The following is a 21,467-nucleotide window of genomic DNA, read 5'->3' on the forward strand; positions in this document are numbered from 1 at the left end:
ACCACACCAACTCCAACTACAACCACAGCAGCTCCAACAACAACCACAGAACCTCTAACAACAACCACAGAAGCTCCGACAACCACACCAGCTCCAACACCAACCACAGCAGCTCCGACAACAACCACAGACACTACATCAACAACAACAGACGCTACTTCAACAATGACAGCAGCCCCAACAACAACCACACCAGCTCCAACTACAACCACAGAAGCTCCAACAACCACAGAAGCTCCAACAACAACCACGGCAGCTCCAACAACAACCACAGAAACTTCAACAACAACCACAGAATCTCCAACAACCACACCAACTCCAACTACAACCACAGAACTTCCAACTACAACCACAGAAGCTCCAACAACCACAGCAGACCCAACAACAACCACAGCAGCTCCAACTACAACCACAGAAGCTCCAACAACCACAGAAGCTCCAACAACAACCACAGAAACTTCAACAACCACAGACTCTCCAACAACTACACCAACTCCAACTACAACCACAGCAGCTCCAACAACAACCACAGAACCTCTAACAACAACCACAGAACCTCTAACAACAACCACAGAAGCTCCGACAACCACACAAGCTCCAACTACCACCACACTAGCTCCAACAACAACCACAGAAGCTCCAACAACCACAGCAGATCCAACAACAACCACACCAGCTCCAACTACAACCACAGAAGCTCCAACAACCACAGAAGCTCCAACAACCACAGAAGCTCCAACAACAACCACGGCAGCTCCAACAACAACCACAGAATCTCCAACAACCACACCAACTCCAACTACAACCACAGCAGCTCCAACAACTACACCAACTCCAACTACAACCACAGCAGCTCCAACAACAACCACAGAACCTCTAACAACAACCACAGAAGTTCCGACAACCACACCAGCTCCAATAACAACCACAGCAGCTCCGACAACAACCACAGACGCTACATCAACAACGACAGCAGACCCAACAGCAACCAGACCAGCTCCAACTACAACCACAGAAGCTCCGACAACAACCACAGAAGCTCCATCAACAACCACAGCAGATCCAAAGACAACCACAGCAGATCCATCAACAACCAAAGCAGCCCCAACAACAACGACAGGAGCTCCTACTTCAACCACAGAACCTCTAGCTACAACCACAGAAGTTCCAACAACCACAGAAGCTCCAACAACAACCACAGCAGCTCAAACAACAACCACAGAAACTTCAACAACAACCACAGAATCTCCAACAACCACACCAACTCCAACTACAACCACAGCAGCTCCAACTACAACCACAGAAGCTCCAACAACCACAGGAGCTCCAACAACAACCACAGAAACTTCAACAACCACAGACTCTCCAACAACTACACCAACTCCAACTACAACCACAGCAGCTCCAACAACAACCACAGAACCTCTAACAACAACCACAGAACCTCTAACAACAACCACAGAAGCTCCGACAACCACACAAGCTCCAACTACCACCACACTAGCTCCAACAACAACCACAGAAGCTCCAACAACCACAGCAGATCCAACAATAACCACACCAGCTCCAACTACAACCACAGAAGCTCCAACAACCACAGAAGCTCCAACAACAACCACGGCAGCTCCAACAACAACCACAGAATCTCCAACAACCACACCAACTCCAACTACAACCACAGCAGCTCCAACAAAAACGACAGAACCTCTAACAACAACCACAGAAGCTCCGACAACCACACCAGCTCCAATAACAACCACAGCAGCTCCGACAACAACCACAGACGCTACATCAACAACAACAGACGCTACTTCAACAACGACAGCAGCCCCAACAACAACCACACCAGCTCCAACTACAACCACAGAAGCTCCAACAACCACAGAAGCTCCAACAACAACCACGGCAGCTCCAACAACAACAACAGAAACTTCAACAACAACCACAGAATCTCCAACAACCACACCAACTCCAACTACAACCACAGAACTTCCAACTACAACCACAGAAGCTCCAACAACCACAGCAGACCCAACAACAACCACACCAGCTCCAACTACAACCACAGAAGCTCCAACAACCACAGAAGCTCCAACAACAACCACAGAAACTCCAACAACAACCACAGAATCTACAACAACCACACCAACTCCAACTACAACCACAGCAGCTCCAACAACAACCACAGAACCTCTAACAACAACCACAGAAGCTCCGACAACCACACAAGCTCCAACTACCACCACACTAGCTCCAACAACAACCACAGAAGCTCCAACAACCACAGCAGATCCAACAACAACCACACCAGCTCCAACTACAACCACAGGAGCTCCAACAACCACAGAAGCTCCAACAACAACCACGGCAGCTCCAACAACAACCACAGAAACTTCAACAACAACCACAGAATCTCCAACAAACACACCAACTACAACTACAACCACAGCAGCTCCTACTTCAACCACAGAACCTGTAGCTACAACCACAGAAGTTCCAACAACCACAGAAGCTCCAACAACAACCACAGCAGCTCAAACAACAACCACAGAAACTTCAACAACAACCACAGAATTTCCAACAACCACACCAACTCCAACTACAACCACAGCAGCTCCAACAACAACCACAGAACCTCTAACAACAACCACAGAAGCTCCGACAACCACACCAGCTCCAACACCAACCACAGCAGCTCCGACAACAACCACAGACACTACATCAACAACAACAGAAGCTACTTCAACAATGACAGCAGCCCCAACAACAACCACACCAGCTCCAACTACAACCACAGAAGCTCCAACAACCACAGAAGCTCCAACAACAACCACGGCAGCTCCAACAACAACCACAGAAACTTCAACAACAACCACAGAATCTCCAACAACCACACCAACTCCAACTACAACCACAGAACTTCCAACTACAACCACAGAAGCTCCAACAACCACAGCAGACCCAACAACAACCACAGCAGCTCCAACTACAACCACAGAAGCTCCAACAACCACAGAAGCTCCAACAACAACCACAGAAACTTCAACAACCACAGACTCTCCAACAACTACACCAACTCCAACTACAACCACAGCAGCTCCAACAACAACCACAGAACCTCTAACAACAACCACAGAACCTCTAACAACAACCACAGAAGCTCCGACAACCACACAAGCTCCAACTACCACCACACTAGCTCCAACAACAACCACAGAAGCTCCAACAACCACAGCAGATCCAACAACAACCACACCAGCTCCAACTACAACCACAGAAGCTCCAACAACCACAGAAGCTCCAACAACCACAGAAGCTCCAACAACAACCACGGCAGCTCCAACAACAACCACAGAATCTCCAACAACCACACCAACTCCAACTACAACCACAGCAGCTCCAACAACTACACCAACTCCAACTACAACCACAGCAGCTCCAACAACAACCACAGAACCTCTAACAACAACCACAGAACCTCTAACAACAACCACAGAAGTTCCGACAACCACACCAGCTCCAATAACAACCACAGCAGCTCCGACAACAACCACAGACGCTACATCAACAACGACAGCAGACCCAACAGCAACCAGACCAGCTCCAACTACAACCACAGAAGCTCCGACAACAACCACAGAAGCTCCATCAACAACCACAGCAGATCCAAAGACAACCACAGCAGATCCATCAACAACCAAAGCAGCCCCAACAACAACGACAGGAGCTCCTACTTCAACCACAGAACCTCTAGCTACAACCACAGAAGTTCCAACAACCACAGAAGCTCCAACAACAACCACAGCAGCTCAAACAACAACCACAGAAACTTCAACAACAACCACAGAATCTCCAACAACCACACCAACTCCAACTACAACCACAGCAGCTCCAACAACAACCAAAGAACCTCTAACAACAACCACAGAAGCTCCGACAACCACACCAGCTCCAACACCAACCACAGCAGCTCCGACAACAACCACAGACACTACATCAACAACAACAGACGCTACTTCAACAACGACAGCAGCTCCAACAACAACCACACCAGCTCCAACTACAACCACAGAAGCTCCAACAACCACAGAAGCTCCAACAACAACCACGGCAGCTCCAACAACAACAACAGAAACTTCAACAACAACCACAGAATCTCCAACAACCACACCAACTCCAACTACAACCACAGAACTTCCAACTACAACCACAGAAGCTCCAACAACCACAGCAGACCCATCAACAACCACACCAGCTCCAACAACAACCACAGAAACTCCAACAACAACCACAGAATCTACAACAACCACACCAACTCCAACTACAACCACAGCAGCTCCAACAACAACCACAGAACCTCTAACAACAACCACAGAAGCTCCGACAACCACAGAAGCTCCAACTACCACCACACTAGCTCCAACAACAACCACAGAAGCTCCAACAACCACAGCAGATCCAACAAAAACCACACCAGCTCCAACTACAACCACAGAAGCTCCAACAACCACAGAAGCTCCAACAACAACAACCACGGCAGCTCCAACAACAACCACAGAAACTTCAACAACAACCACAGAATCTCCAACAACCACACCAACTCCAACTACAACCACAGCAGCTCCAACAACAACCACAGAACCTCTAACAACAACCACAGAAGCTCCGACAACCACACCAGCTCCAACAACAACCACAGCAGCTCCGACAACAACCACAGACACTACATCAACAACCACAGACGCTACATCAACAACGACAGCAGCCCCAACAGCAACCACAGGAGCTCCAACGTCAACCACAGAACTTCCAACTACAACCACAGAAGCTCCAACAACCACAGCAGACCCAACAATAACCACATCAGCTCCAACTACAACCACAGCAACTCCAACAACAACCACAGAACCTCCAACAACAATGACAGAATCTCCAACAACCACAGCAGATCCACCGACAACCACACAAACTCCAACGACCACCACACCAGCTCCAACAACAACCATAGCAGATCCAACAACAACCACAGCAGATCCACCGACAACCACACAAGCTCCAACTACCACCACACAAGCTCCAACAACAACCACAGAAGCTCCAACAACCACAGCAGATCCAACAACAACCACACCAGCTCCAACTACAACCACAGAAGCTCCGACAACAACCACAGAAGCTCCATCAACAACCACAGCAGATCCACCGACAACCACAGCAGATCCATCAACAACCACAGCAGCCCCAACAACAACGACAGGAGCTCCTACTTCAACCACAGAACCTCAAGCTACAACCACAGAAGTTCAAACAACCACAGAAGCTCCAACAACAACCACAGCAGCTCAAACAACAACCACAGAAACTTCAACAACAACCACAGAATCTCCAACAACCACACCAACTCCAACTACAGCCACAGCAGCTCCAACTACAACCACAGCAGCACCAACAACAACCACAGCAGCTCCAACAACAACCACAGAGCCTCCAACAACAACCACAGCAGCTCTGACAACAACCGCAGGGGCTCCAACTTCAGCCACAGAACGTCCAACAACAACCACAGAACCTCCAACAACAACGACAGAATCTCCAACAGCCACAGCAGATCCACCGTCAACCACACAATCTCCAACTACCACTACACTAGCTCCAACAACAACCACAGAAGCTCCAACACAAACCACAGCAGATCCAACAACAACCACACCAGCTCCAACTACAACCACAGAAGGTTCGACAACAACCACAGACGCTACGTCAACAACCACAGCAGATCCACCGACAACCACACAAGCTCCAACTACCACAACAGCAGCTCCGACAACAACCATAGAAGCTCTGACAACAACCACAGAAGCTCCAACTACAACCACAGCAGCTCCGACAACAACCACAGACGCTACATCAACAACAACAGACGCTACATCAACAACGACAGCAGCCCCAACAACAACCACAGGAGCTCCAACGTCAACCACAGAACTTCCAACTACAACCACAGAAGCTCCAACAACCACAGCAGACCCAACAACAACCACACCACCTCCAACTTCAGCCACAGAACGTCCAACAACAACCACAGAACCTCCAACAACAACGACAGAATCTCCAACAGCCACAGCAGATCCACCGTCAACCACACAAGCTCCAACTACCACTACACTAGCTCCAACAACAACCACAGAAGCTCCAACACAAACCACAGCAGATCCAACAACAACCACACCAGCTCCAACTACAACCACAGAAGGTTCAACAACAACCACAGACGCTACGTCAACAACCACAGCAGATCCACCGACAACCACAGCAGATCCACCGACAACCACACAAGCTCCAACTACCACAACAGCAGCTCCGACAACAACCATAGAAGCTCTGACAACAACCACAGAAGCTCCAACTACAACCACAGCAGCTCCGACAACAACAACAGACGCTACATCAACAACGACAGCAGCCCCAACAACAACCACAGGAGCTCCAACGTCAACCACAGAACTTCCAACTACAACCACAGCAACTCCAACAACAACCACAGAACCGCCAACAACAACGACAGAATCTCCAACAACCACAGCAGATCCACCGACAACCACACAAGCTCCAACTACCACCACACCAGCTCCAACAACAACCACAGCAGCTCCAACAACATCCACACCAGCTCCAACAACAACCACAGCAGCTCCATCAACAACCACAGAAGCTCCATCAACAACCACAGCAGCCCCAACAACAACCACAGAACCTCCAACTACAACGACAGAATCTCCAACAACCACAGAAGCTCCGACGACAACCACAGAAGCTCCTTCACCAACCACAGCAGATCCACCGACAACCACACAAGCTCCAACTACCACCACAGCAGCTCCGACAACAACCACAGACGCACTGACAACAACCACAGAATCACCAACTACAACCAAAGCAGCTCGAACAACGTCCACAGCAGCTGAATCAACAACCACAGACGCTCCAACAACAACCACAGCAGCTCCAACAACAACCACAGCAGCTCCTACTTCAACCACAGAACGTCCAGCTACAACCACAGCAGCTCCAACAACCACAGCAGCTCCAACAACCACAGCAGCTCCAACAACCACAGCAGCTCCAACAACAACCACAGAGCCTTCAACAACAACCACAAAATCTCCAACAACAACCACAGCAGATCCACCGACAACCACAGCAGATCCACCGACAACCACACAAGCTCCAACTACCACAACAGCAGCTCCGACAACAACCATAGAAGCTCTGACAACAACCACAGACGCACTGACAACAACCACAGCAGCTCCAACAACAACCACAGCAGCTCCTACTTCAACCACAGAACGTCCAGCTACAACCACAGCAGCTCCAACAACCACAGCAGCTCCAACAACAACCACAGAGCCTTCAACAACAACCACAGAATCTCCAACAACAACCACAGCAGATCCACCGACAACCACACAAGCTCCAACTACCACCACAGAAGCTCCAACAACCACAGCAGATCCAACAACCACACCAGCTCCAACTACAACCACAGAAGCTACAACAACCACAGAATCTCCAACAACAACCACAGCAGCTCCAACAACAACCACAGCAGCTCCTACTTCAACCACAGAACGTCCAGCTACAACCACAGCAGCTCCACCGACAACCACACAAGCTCCAACTACCACAACAGCAGCTCCGACAACAACCATAGAAGCTCTGACAACAACCACAGAAGCTCCAACTACCACCACAGCAGCTCCGACAACAACCACAGACGCACTGACAGCAACCACAGAAGCTCCAACTACCACCACAGCAGCTCCGACAACAACCACAGACGCACTGACAACAACCACAGAATCACCAACTACAACCACAGTAGCTCGAACAACGTCCACAGCAGGTGAATCAACAACCACAGACGCTCCAACAACAACCACAGCAGCTCCAACAACAACCACTGCAGCTCCTACTTCAACCACAGAACGTCCAGCTACAACCACAGCAGCTCCAACAACCACAGCAGCTCCAACAACAACCACAGAGCCTTCAACAACAACCACAGAATCTCCAACAACAACCACAGCAGATCCACCGACAACCACACAAGCTCCAACTACCACCACAGAAGCTCCAACAACCACAGCAGATCCAACAACCACACCAGCTCCAACTACAACCACAGAAGCTACAACAACCACAGAATCTCCAACAACAACCACAGCAGCTCCAACAACAACCACAGAAACTTCAACAACAACCACAGAATCTCCAACAACCACACCAACTACAACTACAACCACAGCAGCTCCAACAGCAACCACAGAACCTCTAACAACAACCACAGAAGCTCCGACAACCACACCAGCTCCAACAACAACCACAGCAGCTCCGACAACAGCCACAGACGCTACATCAACAACCACAGATGCTACGTCAACAACGACAGCAGCCCAAACAACAACCACAGGAGCTCCAACGTCAACCACAGAACTTCCAACTACAACCACAGAAGCTCCAACAAACACAGCAGACCCAACAACAACCACACCAGCTCCAACTACAACCACAGCAGCTCCAACAACGTCCACAGCAGCTCAATCAATAACCACAGACGCTCCAACAACAACCACAGCAGCTCCAACAACAACCACAGCAGCGCCAACAACAACCACAGCAGCTCCTACTTCAACCACAGAACGTCCAGCTACAACCACAGCAGCTCCAACAACCACAGCAGCTCCAACAACAACCACAGGAGCTCCAACGTCAACCACAGAACTTTCAACTACAACCACAGAAGCTCCAACAACCACAGCAGACCCAACAACAACCACACCACCTCCAACTACAACCACAGCAACTCCAACAACAACCACAGAACCGCCAATAACAACGACAGAATCTCCAACAACCACAAAAGATCAAACGTCAACCACAGAACTTCCAACTACAACCACAAAAGCTCCAACAACCACAGAAGACCCAACAACAACCACACCAGCTCCAACTACAACCTCACCAACTCCAACAACAACCACAGAACCTCCAACAACAACGACAGAATCTCCAACAACCACAGCAGATCCACCGACAACCACACAAACTCCAACTACCACTTCACCAGCTCCAACAACAACCACAGCAGCTCCAACAACAACCACAGAAGCTCCGACAACCACACCAGCTCCAACAACAACCACAGCAGCTCCGACAACAACCACAGACGCTACATCAACAACCACAGATTCTACATCAACAACGACAGCAGCCCCAACAACAACCACAGGAGCTCCAATGTCAACCACAGAACTTCCAACTACAACCACACCAGCTCCAACAACCACAGCAGACCCAACAACAACCACACCAGCTCCAACTACAACCACAGCAGCTCCGACAACAACCACAGACGCTACATCAACAACAACAGACGCTACATCAACAACGACAGCAGCCCCAACAACATCCACAGGAGCTCCAATGTCAACCACAGAACTTCCAACTACAACCACAGAAGCTCCAACAACCACAGCAGACCCAACAACAACCACACCACCTCCAACTACAACCACAGCAACTCCAACAACAACCACAGAACCGCCAATAACAACGACAGAATCTCCAACAACCACAACAGATCCAACGTCAACCACAGAACTTCCAACTACAACCACAAAAGCTCCAACAACCACAGCAGACCTAACAACAACCACACCAGCTCCAACTACAACCTCAGCAACTCCAACAACAACCACAGAACCTCCAACAACAACGACAGAATCTCCAACAACCACAGCAGATCCACGGACAACCACACAAGCTCCAACTACCACTACACCAGCTCCAACAACAACCAGAGCAGCTCCAACAACAACCACAGAAGCTCCGACAACAACCACAGACGCTACATCAACAACCACAGATTCTACATCAACAACGACAGCAGCCCCAACAACAACCACAGGAGCTCCAACGTCAACCACAGAACTTCCAACTACAACCACAGAAGCTCCAACAACCACAGCAGACCCAACAACAACCACACCAGCTCCAACTACAACCACAGCAACTCCAACAACAACCACAGAACCTCCAACAACAACGACAGTAGCTCCTTCAACAACCACAGCAGCCCCAACAACAACAGCAGGAGCTCTAACTTCAACCACAGAACCTCCGACTACAACCACACCAGCTCCGACTACAACGACAGCAACTCCAACAACAACCACAGAAGCTCCAACAACCACAGCAGATCCATCAACAACCATACCAGCTCCAACTACAACCACAGCAGCTCTGACAACAACCACAGAAGCTCTGACAACAACCACAGAAGGTCCATCAACAACCACAGCAGCCCCATCAACAAACACAGGAGCTCCAACTTCAACAACAGATCCTCCAACTACAACCACAGAACCTCAAACAACAACCACAGCAGCTCCAACAACAACCACAGCAGCCCCAACGACAACCACAGGAGCTCCAACTTCAACCACAGAAGCTCCATCAACAACCACAGCAGCCCCAACAACAACCACAGCAGCTCCAACAACAACCACAGAAGCTCCAACAACCATAGCAGATCCAACAACAACCACACCAGCTCCAACTACAACCACAGAAGCTCCGACAACCACAGCAGATCCACCGACAACCACAACAGCTCCAACTAAAACCACACCAGCTCCAACAACAACCACAGAACCTCCAACAACCACCACAGTGTCTCCAGCGATAACCACAGAAGCTCCATTTTCAACCACAGCAGCCCCAACAACAACCACAGAACTTCTAACAACCACACCAACTCCAAGTACAACCACAGCAGCTCCAACAACAACCACAGAACCTATAACAACCACAGAAGCTCCGACAACCACACCAGCTCCAACACCAACAACAGCAGCACCGACAACAACCACAGACTCTACATCCACTACTACAGCAGCCCCAACTACAGCCACAGGAGCTCCAACTTCAACCACAGAACTTCCAACTACAACCACAGAATCTCCAACAACCACAGCAGACCCAACAACAACCATACCAACTCCAACTACAACCACAGCAGCTCCAACTACAACCACAGAAGCTCCGACAACCACACCAGCTCCAACACCAACCACAGCAGCTCCGGCAACAACCACAGAAGCTCCAACAACCACAGCAGCTCCAACAGCAACCACAGCAGCTCCATCAACCACCACAGAAGCTCCAACTACAACCACAGCAGCGCCAACAACAACCACAGAAGCTCCATCAACAACCACAGCAGCCCCAACAACAACCACAGGAGCTCCAACTTCAACCACAGGAGCTCCAACTTCAACCACAGAACTTCCAACTTCAACCACAGAACTTACAACAACAACCTCAGAACCTCCAACAACAACGACAGAATCTCCAACAACAACCACAGAAGCTACGACAACCACACCAGCTCCAAGAACAACCACAGCAGCTCCGATAACAACCACAGACGCTACATCAACAACCACAGCTGCCCCAACAAAAACGACAGGAGCTCCAACTTCAACCACAGAACGTCCAGCTACAACCACAGAATCTCCAACAACGACAGACTCTCCAACAACCACAGAAGCTCCTTCAACAACCATAGCAGATCCATCAACAACCACTCCAGCTCCAACTACAGCCACAGCAACTCCAACAACAACTACAGAACCTCCAACAACAACGACAGAATCTCCAACAACCACAGCCGATCCACCGACAACCACACAAGCTCCAACTACCACCACACCAGCTCCAACGTCAACCACAGAATCTCCAACAACCACAGCAGCTCCAAGAATAACCACAGAACCTCCAACAACAATCACAGAAGATCCAACAACCACAGATGCCCATACAACAACCACTGTATCCCCACCTACAACCACAGCAGCTCCAACAACAACCACAGCAGCTCCGACAACAACCACAGAAGCTCCATCAACAACCACAGCAGCCCCAACAACAACAGCAGGACCTCTAACTTCAACCACAGAACCTCCAACTACAACCACACCAGCTCCAACTACAACGACAGCAACTCCAACAACAACCACAGAAGCTCCCACAACCACAGCAGATCCATCAACAACCATACCAGCTCCAACTACAACCACAGCAGCTCTGACAACAACCACAGAAGCTCCAACAACAACCACAGCAGCCCCATCAACAACCACAGGAGCTCCAACTTCAACAACAGAACCTCCAACTACAACCACAGAACCTCAAACAACAACCACAGCAGCTCCAACTACAAGCACAGCAACACCAACAACAACAGAATCTCCAACAACATCCACAGAAACTCCAACAACCACAGCAAATCCAACAACAACCACAGAAGCTCTGACAACAACCACAGAAGCTCCATCAACAACTACAGCAGCTCCGACAACAACCACAGACTCTACATCCACTACTACAGCAGCCCCAACTACAGCCACAGGAGCTCCAACTTCAACCACAGAACTTCCAACTACAACCACAGAATCTCCAACAACCACAGCAGACCCAACAACCACCACACCAGCTCCAACTTCAACCACAGAACTTCCAACTTCAACCACAGAACTTACAACAACAACCTCAGAACCTCCAACAACAACGACAGAATCTCCAACAACAACCACAGAAGCTACGACAACCACACCAGCTCCAAGAACAACCACAGCAGCTCCGATAACAACCACAGACGCTACATCAACAACCACAGCTGCCCCAACAAAAACGACAGGAGCTCCAACTTCAACCACAGAACGTCCAGCTACAACCACAGAATCTCCAACAACGACAGACTCTCCAACAACCACAGAAGCTCCTTCAACAACCATAGCAGATCCATCAACAACCACTCCAGCTCCAACTACAGCCACAGCAACTCCAACAACAACTACAGAACCTCCAACAACAACGACAGAATCTCCAACAACCACAGCCGATCCACCGACAACCACACAAGCTCCAACTACCACCACACCAGCTCCAACGTCAACCACAGAATCTCCAACAACCACAGCAGCTCCAAGAATAACCACAGAACCTCCAACAACAATCACAGAAGATCCAACAACCACAGATGCCCATACAACAACCACTGTATCCCCACCTACAACCACAGCAGCTCCAACAACAACCACAGCAGCTCCGACAACAACCACAGAAGCTCCATCAACAACCACAGCAGCCCCAACAACAACAGCAGGACCTCTAACTTCAACCACAGAACCTCCAACTACAACCACACCAGCTCCAACTACAACGACAGCAACTCCAACAACAACCACAGAAGCTCCCACAACCACAGCAGATCCATCAACAACCATACCAGCTCCAACTACAACCACAGCAGCTCTGACAACAACCACAGAAGCTCCAACAACAACCACAGCAGCCCCATCAACAACCACAGGAGCTCCAACTTCAACAACAGAACCTCCAACTACAACCACAGAACCTCAAACAACAACCACAGCAGCTCCAACTACAAGCACAGCAACACCAACAACAACAGAATCTCCAACAACATCCACAGAAACTCCAACAACCACAGCAAATCCAACAACAACCACAGAAGCTCTGACAACAACCACAGAAGCTCCATCAACAACTACAGCAGCTCCGACAACAACCACAGACTCTACATCCACTACTACAGCAGCCCCAACTACAGCCACAGGAGCTCCAACTTCAACCACAGAACTTCCAACTCAAGAATAACCACAGAACCCCCAACAACAACCACAGAATATCCAACAACCACAAATGCCCATACAACAACTACTGTATCTCCACCTACAACAACAGCAGCTCCAATTATAACCACACCAGCTCCAACTACAATGACAGCAACTCCAACTACAACCACAGCAGCTCCGACAGCAACCACAGGAGCTCCAACTACAACCACAGCAACTCCAACAACAACAGAATCTCCAACAACAACCACAGAAGCTCCATCAACAAGCACAGCAGCCTCAACAACAACAGCAGAAGCTCCAACTTCAACCACAGATCTTCCAACTAAAACCACAGAAGCTCCAACAACCACAGCAGATCCACCAACAACCACACAAGCCCCAACAACAACCACAGGAGCTCCAATAACAACAACAGAATCTCCAACAACATCCACAGAATCTCCAACAACCACAAATGCCCATACAACAACCACTGTATCTCCACCTACAACAGCAGCTCCAACAACAACCACAGCAGCTCCGACAACAACCACAGAAGCTCCAACTACAACCACAGAGGTTCCAACTACAACCACAGAAGCTCCAACTACAGCAACTGTGGGTCCAATAACAACCACAACGGCTCCTACTACAACCTCTGGAGCTCCAACCACAACCTCTGGAGCTCCAACCACAACCGCAGTAGCACCAACCACAACCACTAGAGGAGCTCCAACCACAATCACCACAGAAGCTCCAACCACATCCACCACAGTAGCTGTTATCACAACCACACCAGCAGGAACCACAACCACATCAGAGGATCCAACCACAATCACTCCTGATCCAACCAGATCCACGCCAGCTCCAACTACAACCGTGCTAGTTCAAACAACAACCACAGGACCTCCAACAAAAACCACAAGATTTCCAAATACAACTGCAGCCCCAACCTTAACAACTACTGGAACTCCAACCACAACAGGAGCTCCAACCACAACCACCACAGGGGTTCTGACCACAACAATGCCAGTTCTAACCACAAACACTCCAGCTCCAACCAGAACCATACCACCTTCAACAGGAGCTCCAACCATAACCACTACAAGAGGTCAAACCACAACCATGCCAGCTCCAGGCACTACTGCTACAGGATCACAAACCATAACCACATCAGAAGCTACAACTGCAACCACCACACCTCCTATAATAACTACAGCAGGTCCATCAAAAACTACTGCTGTTCCAATGTCAACTACAGCTGTTGGCCAAGTGACAACTACACAACCTACAAGTATGTTACAAATAGATACAATTCAATAGTACATGTACTCTCATTACATGTACTATAATAATTTGCCAAATTGTGCATTTGTTCCTGTCTTATTTATCAAGGTGCATGTGCTTCAAGCCCATGTCTCAGTGGAAGCACCTGTGAAGAACGTGCTAACCAGACTCACGTGTGCTTGTGTCTTCCGGGAGAAGTTTATCAACAAGGCTGTCGAAAAGGTACGTATCTGAATGTAAAATACATTGCTTCTCATAATATATTCATTAGAGGCAATGTGTTGCTTCTCATAAAACAATAAATGTTTTCACAGTGTCACAACCTGAATCCAGTTTGGTGCTTCCAAACCTTATTCAACCTGTTACATGTGTCCTGCTTAAGAAAATATTTACTATGAACTGCACTGTTAAAGTCTGCTGACCTAAGTAATATGGAATCTAATGTCGGTTTCACGGTTTACATTTCACATTACTCACATTACCATTAATGTTCGCGAATAAAGTTAATATATATATCTCAAAACTAATCTTGCAAACTGCAAAACCTAATTGATAACCTGCAAAAGTAAGTCAATTACTCAGAATGCCAGTATTCATTCGAGTTAAAGCCAGTGTCATCAAATTGAAATCATTACACAGTGTTTAAAATCAAAACTATAAAGATCAATATCAAATTATGACTATTGGTTTTATAGGGAATGGCTACTTGGCATTCATCATAGTATTTTTATTGACATGACATTAGCAAATGATTATGTTATATAAATCCTGAAAACAGGGACTTCATTCTGCATCAGATGAAGTCTGATTAGTGATTTCATTAGTTGCATGTGGATGTGAATGTAATTTTGGAACCCAGTTAGCTGCCCCCTGGTGGTGACTTTGAAGATTTTTTTATCCTTCTGGAGGCCAGGATGAGATCAAGTGATCCTCAAAATTATAACTTTTAAACTCCAAATTAAAACTGACAACTGAAATCAATCTTTAAAAATTATGCATAAATCTCAAAATGATAACTTTTGAACATAAATTACAGCGTTTTTTCTTTATTCCCCAAGTAAGCTTTCTGAAAAACAACTTTAATGTGCATCTTGTAGCTTATTGTTCCATTGTTTAACAAAATTTGAAGCAGACCCACCACCAAATTCAGTATTTTAGGTTTTGTGTGTATAAAATTGACGTTTTAAACACAACTGTGATAAATAGACAGTTTGTGTGGTAGAAATGGAATTGTTTGTCTTGGACTATGTTTAAATAAAGAGGTAATACTGAAATACTTTCTTAAAGCATTTTTGTTGTCCCTGAGTTATTGGGAAGTGGAATTACCAGATTAACAGAACGACTTAACTGGGTTTTTATATGTATTTATTCGATAAATGAGATGCTGCAGCAAACTCCCATTTGAAAACTCTAATTGCTTGAACATTTTTATTTGTGTTTGTGAAATTTTTGGGGAACTTTCCAACAATAATTTTGTTTTTCCAAATAGCCAAGGTTTTCCCTGTTCTGGTGGTGTTAGTGGACAAATATCTTCCTGAAATGGCCGACAAAACATCACAAATATTTAAAGAGATTTCAGATAGAATTGTTAATGCGGTAAGCTTTCATTTTTCTTTTTCTGTATTTTATTTTGTTCCAAACGCCAGAATTATATGCTACTGGTCTCACCTGTGCTTTATTTATAAAAAGGCATTTTGTTCTAAAATACTATTTTTAATACACAGATTTACAACGAGTTCAAAAATAAACATGGATTCATTTTATCATTAGTCCTGGAGCTCCGGTAAGTTTCAGTGTTATATCTGTGTTTTTTTTAGACAGCAGTGAATGCCTACAGTATGACAAAGACTTACCAGTATTCTCTTCCATATTTTCATTTCAGGGAAATACCATTAAGGTCAAACACAGGCAACGTTGAAGCTTCAGTCCAAACCATCTATGATGCAAAGTCTAACGTCACAGAAGAAATTGTAATAGAAACAATGAAAAATCTCACCTGCGACAGCTGTCCACTGCCAGGAAACTTTACATGTGGGTTTAATATAAATATGTACTTCTGAGGATTCTTGTTTATTTTACCTTTCCCTTATACAGTACATTCATTACACTTATCTTTCAGAATATAGGTTATATTAATCAGAAAGCTGTGGTGTTAAGACTGGTTCCCATTTGTGTTTGCCAGCTTGATTTTTTTCTTATTCTTCTATTATTTCTCTTATTCCACGTTGGATATGTTTTGTGTTTGGATTTTTTTTATTTTTTTATTTTTTTTTATTAAGACGCACTGTTCAAAAACTTTTAACAGGCATGGCACCTTTTCACAAACAAAACATACACATAATGTTGGTCACGATTTCTGCCAAGACTTAAAGTCTGAAAGAATCTCTGAGGAATTTAGATGTCAGTGATGTTCTTGATTTTATGTGCTTGTTATGTTACGAAATTTGCTGATCCCATCAAACTTCTTTTCTGTTCCATTTAAAGTGAAAAACCTTTGTGGTTCCAATCTATGTGACGAAACAACTACAAAGTGCAAACCTACAGTGGGCAGTTACGAATGCACATGTTTAGATGGTTATATTACAACAAACTACAGTGAAATACTATGCATGGGTAAGGATATTTAACAATCAAGAGATTTTAAATATTTCACTGTGCACTGATTATAGTGTAACTTTCTGTACTTTAGCATGCCCCTCTGGTCAGAAAGCTGTGAACAACAAATGTATAAAGTAAGTGCATCGACATGACTGTCTTGCTTTATGGTTTTCTGCAAGTACAATAATTTCAAGTTAAACCATTTTTTTTTCTTTTTTCAGATGTAGCTTTGGTCGTTCTGGCATGAACTGCAAGGATGGCAAGTATACAGTAGTGAAAATCAAAGCATGTACTTCAAGACATTTATTGTTATGTTTGTAAGAGGTTGTTGGGGGGCCTTGTATTTAGTATATTATATCATATTGAAAAATATTATATTAGTATAATATCGTCCACATGAAAATCTGCAATTTCAGGATGTTTTTTAGACAAATACTTTAAAACTCGGAGGGAACGGTCCTCTTTACAGTCACTGGTTCAAATGTTGGCCTTGGGCCATTTGCTGCTGTATCTGTCTGTAGCTGCAAAGGAATTATAAAGTCCAATAGCGCTACTAAAGCCTTTGCATAGAAAATTATCAAAATAATATTAACACAAAACAACATCAACTAAATAACTATTAATTTTTTATTTATTTAAATTTTTACTTTATTTTTTATTTTTTTACCAAAGTAAAGGTTTTTGCTGTAAAAACCTTTAAATCCACTTTTTCAAAGTTTTGATGCAAAATGTTCTCTAAAATGTTATGTGACCTTGTTGTTTCGAGATCACAGAAAGGCTGAGACTAATTAGTGACTCTGTTGTTTTGTAGAGTGGTTGTTGATTCTTGTGATCGTTTTGCCTGTTCTCGGATGCCTGCTTGTCGCCTCGTTGATCGCTCTGCCACTGGTAGCACGAACGTAAGTTAGAACCTTGTTCATTTATCTCCTTAGTTTTTGCTTACTTTTTATAATTACCTGTCTTATTTGTTTGTTTGTTTTTTTCTAAAACTGCATTCTATGTGTGCTTTTACAAATTAATTACTGCTGCCCATAGAAATCTAACTATAAACACTACACAGTAGGACAGACACAGTTTCAGTATTCTTCTATTTTTCAGATTCAAGAGAAAAATGTCCAAGAACAAAGAAAAAGACATTTGGAAACCATACGTTATCCCTTCATTTGGCCAGGGTCCACCATCCTTCAGTAGCAGTGGAACCTTTTTCACCTGTATCAAAGAACCAGAAAACATCCTGGTAAATTCTGGTGTCCCACAAATCCCACGCGCCAAACTCAGCAGCAGCTGGACCGGCAAGATCAACACGGAGATTTCTCCAAGCAACAGCCGACAAAGCTCGTCTCCTTCAAGGAGAAACTCTGTGAGTAGACCTCTGCACAAGACATCGCAAATACAAACATCTGTGTTTTATTAACTCACAAATTCTCATGTCTTCTTATGTCCTGCAGCAATTCAGCTAAAACCTAAATGACATGTTTTTATTCTTCCCAGATTGGACCGGACAACATCCCCAACAAGAACGTCCAATCTACAAGAAACCCTTACACCCAGAATCAAGCCACAGAGCAGACCAGACTCTAATTGAGGAGAAGGAAGTTGGATCTCTGTAGGAGTTCCTGTAGTGGTATTTATCCCAAGATACTGCATTACATTGGAACTTCCTCAACGTAAACGATATAAACAGGAGCGCATCAACAGAGACGTGCAGTTAATGTTATAAATATTGTATCCTGTGCTCCTTTACTACCTTTAGCTTGTATTGTGTGACTTCTAGTCAGGCCTGTTAAAAACTGCCAGTGTGGCTTTCATCATCAAAATCATAAGGTTTAGTTTATAATTTCTGCACTTTAATCACCACGCCTCTCAGTTCTGTGTGTTAAATGCACTATTTATCTTCTATGTTTTCTGTAAGCATTACAGGTTTAATTTGTGCCTCGGTTTTATATTTATCTACATTTTTGTAAATAAGATCAACTGGAAATTTCTTTAAAACTGTTAATGCGTTTCATACAAAAGTAAAATCACCATAACTCCAATAATTTGGTATATTTATCAATGTTTGCATAACTTTTTTTATTTTTCTTGGTCTAGTTACAGACCAATTATGCATAACATTTGATCGCTATGACTCTGGTGTATTATAGCTAACTGCTAACAGCACACTCACTGAAAATGCTGAATGACTGCATGTGTGTATGGATAAACGAGATGAGAACAAATATTCTGTTATAAAGCACTTTATGTAGTGTAGTTGGCTAAAAAGGTGCAATATAAGTACAATATATTTAACTTTTTTTTGTCTAAATGTGTTAAAACTTGTTATATTGTAATAACTTAATTTGACCACTAGAGGGCTCCAAAATTGAAGTTTTATATAAATTATATATTTGTTATCTCACAAAATAAAAAGGAATGCAATTAAAGATTTTGTTAATGTGATTTTTATTCTCTTACTATTAAAAAACTGACCAAATTTTAGAGCACATTAGTTGGTTTAGGGATCATCAATAAAATCCAGTCGGTCAAAATATAAAGACCACCACAAATCAATACCTTCCTGAGATTTTCATTGATCCCTTCTTTCATATTAATATGTGTATGTTTAAATATGTATTATTCTTTAATGTCTTCCAGATTACGAGATCAAAAGACTTCAGATCAATTTTTAATTGTGTTGCTATGCTGGACAATTGAAATTCACTAATTTCTATTCATTTTATTTCAGTTCCTTTGTTATGCTATGTTTTTATGGATACATAACTGATCATATTTTCCAGTAGGTTTTTATGTGGCTACAGTTACAGGATTGACTAACTTTAGCCACAGTTAGTCAAGGCAGGTTGTATGCCTGACATCAGGTTGTATGCCCGGTTCCAGCCTCTTTGAGCATTATTTCATTTTATTATGTCATTACCTCTTAAACATACCTGGAGTGTTGCTTTTATTCTTTCTTGGATGTTTGGAGAATCCTTGAATCTCCCAGGGTGCCTAATCTAAATCAAATTGCAAAGTCAATTTTCTTTTAAGTTTTTTTTTATAGCAGTTTTACAACAATTGACGGTAACATGGTTGGTTATCCCATAAGATGACACTGTGTGCCTAGAAAATACATAACATTTATTTATTATGTATTTTAATAAATAAGTACTTTACTCCAGCAATCAAATGAAGCATGTGTATCCTTCCTCAACATAGACACAGCAGCTGATCAATACAGATTACATATGATTAACATTACGTAAGCGCTATGGCTTTATTATTGCAGGCCATGCTCATCCATCCATCCATCCATCCATCCATCCATCTTCTTCCACTTATCCGGGGTCAGGTTGCGGGGGTAGCAGCTTCAGAAGGGAGGCCCAGACTTCCCTCTCCCCAGCCACTTCTTCCAGCTCCTCTGGAAGAATCCCAAGGCGTTCCCAGGCCAGCCGAGAGACATATTCCCTCCAGCGTGTCCTGGGTCTTCCCCGGGGCCTCCTCCCGGTGGGACGTGCCCAGAACACCTCACCAGGGGGCATCCTGACCAGATGCCCGAGCCACCTCACCCTCTGTGGGGAGTCATGCCCGTGATGTATGTAATGCGTCAGTTCCACACTATGAAGCTTACCAGAAATCGCCTGCACTGTAAACAACCATCCTCCACTGCATTCCTAAAATTACTGACAGATTACAATTGTAAAACAGCGCAGAAAATCAACGTCATCTTTCACAACGTCTTCTTTTCACTGATTAACCCAGATAAATCAGATATTTTAATAGAGTGGGATGAATAACAGGAAGGCAGGCTTAGACAACGGCAGACTTGTGAACAATAAGCTGCACAGTGTCAATATGAAAACTGAACACCAGGTGGCGCTTCTTTAATGAAGACTGGAA

At 45.2% G+C, this 21,467-nt stretch overlaps 1 protein-coding gene across 1 annotated transcript; it reads left to right on the forward strand.

Moving 5' to 3' along the window:
- Positions 1-55: 55 nt before the first annotated feature.
- On the forward strand, positions 56-20,716 carry LOC122823494 (mucin-2-like). Its single transcript, XM_044103159.1, has 17 exons — positions 56-296; positions 1,917-2,732; positions 3,813-4,884; positions 11,460-11,786; positions 12,690-13,016; positions 13,088-13,125; positions 13,643-15,000; positions 15,102-15,215; positions 16,483-16,589; positions 16,718-16,776; positions 16,876-17,024; positions 17,478-17,606; positions 17,683-17,725; positions 17,813-17,850; positions 18,403-18,490; positions 18,690-18,951; positions 19,083-20,716. The coding sequence occupies exons 1-17, from the start codon at positions 166-168 to the stop codon at positions 19,170-19,172; spliced, it is 5,148 nt and encodes a 1,715-aa protein (XP_043959094.1). The 5' UTR covers positions 56-165; the 3' UTR covers positions 19,173-20,716.
- Positions 20,717-21,467: the final 751 nt, after the last annotated feature.

The sequence above is a fragment of the Gambusia affinis genome, linkage group LG20, assembly GCF_019740435.1.
Source record: "Gambusia affinis linkage group LG20, SWU_Gaff_1.0, whole genome shotgun sequence".
NCBI lineage: Eukaryota > Metazoa > Chordata > Actinopteri > Cyprinodontiformes > Poeciliidae > Gambusia > Gambusia affinis.